The sequence below is a fragment of the Cariama cristata genome, unplaced genomic scaffold (genome assembly GCF_000690535.1).
Source record: "Cariama cristata isolate BGI_N322 unplaced genomic scaffold, ASM69053v1 scaffold26407, whole genome shotgun sequence".
Classification (NCBI taxonomy): Eukaryota; Metazoa; Chordata; class Aves; order Cariamiformes; family Cariamidae; genus Cariama; species Cariama cristata.
Genome location: NW_009626414.1, coordinates 1 through 364, shown reverse-complemented (window position 1 = coordinate 364; position 364 = coordinate 1). Strand labels below are relative to the sequence as shown.

Sequence of the window (364 nt, the reverse complement as noted above, 5' to 3'; positions counted from 1 at the left end):
AGGGTGGGATGCAGGATGCCGGCACCGCGGGGCTGATGCTACCTGTCCCCTTCTCCCCTAGATGAGGTCCACGCCGCGGACGGGCGGCAGGTCTGCCGGCGCCACGAGCTCTACGTCAGCTTCCAGGACCTCGGCTGGCTGGTACTTGTCTACTGGGAGAAGTAAATGCAAAAAAAAAACCCAAACCCACCCCATGGTTGTCCCCCTCCCAGCTCAGCTTCTCCTGCCCACAAAGCCATCTGCAGCGGTGGGAGCAGTGCGGGGCAGCCGGGAATTCCCGCGGTCCCATCCCGGGAGCTGGGAAGGCAAACATGAAGTGCCACAACCCCAAACCCCACCGCTGACCCCAAACAACTCATGGCTC

The 364-nt window shown here is 62.6% G+C and overlaps 1 protein-coding gene across 1 annotated transcript in view; it reads left to right on the top strand.

Annotated features, from left to right (window-relative positions):
* Window positions 1–165, top strand: part of LOC104164647 (bone morphogenetic protein 8B-like) — a gene marked incomplete at its 5' end in the record, with an annotated part of 1,868 nt that extends 1,703 nt beyond the window's left edge. Inside the window, one exon of the mRNA XM_009704039.1 lies at window positions 62–165. Coding sequence (XP_009702341.1) covers window positions 62–165 — 104 coding nt within the window. The remainder of the gene's footprint in view (window positions 1–61) is intronic.
* Window positions 166–364: the final 199 nt, after the last annotated feature.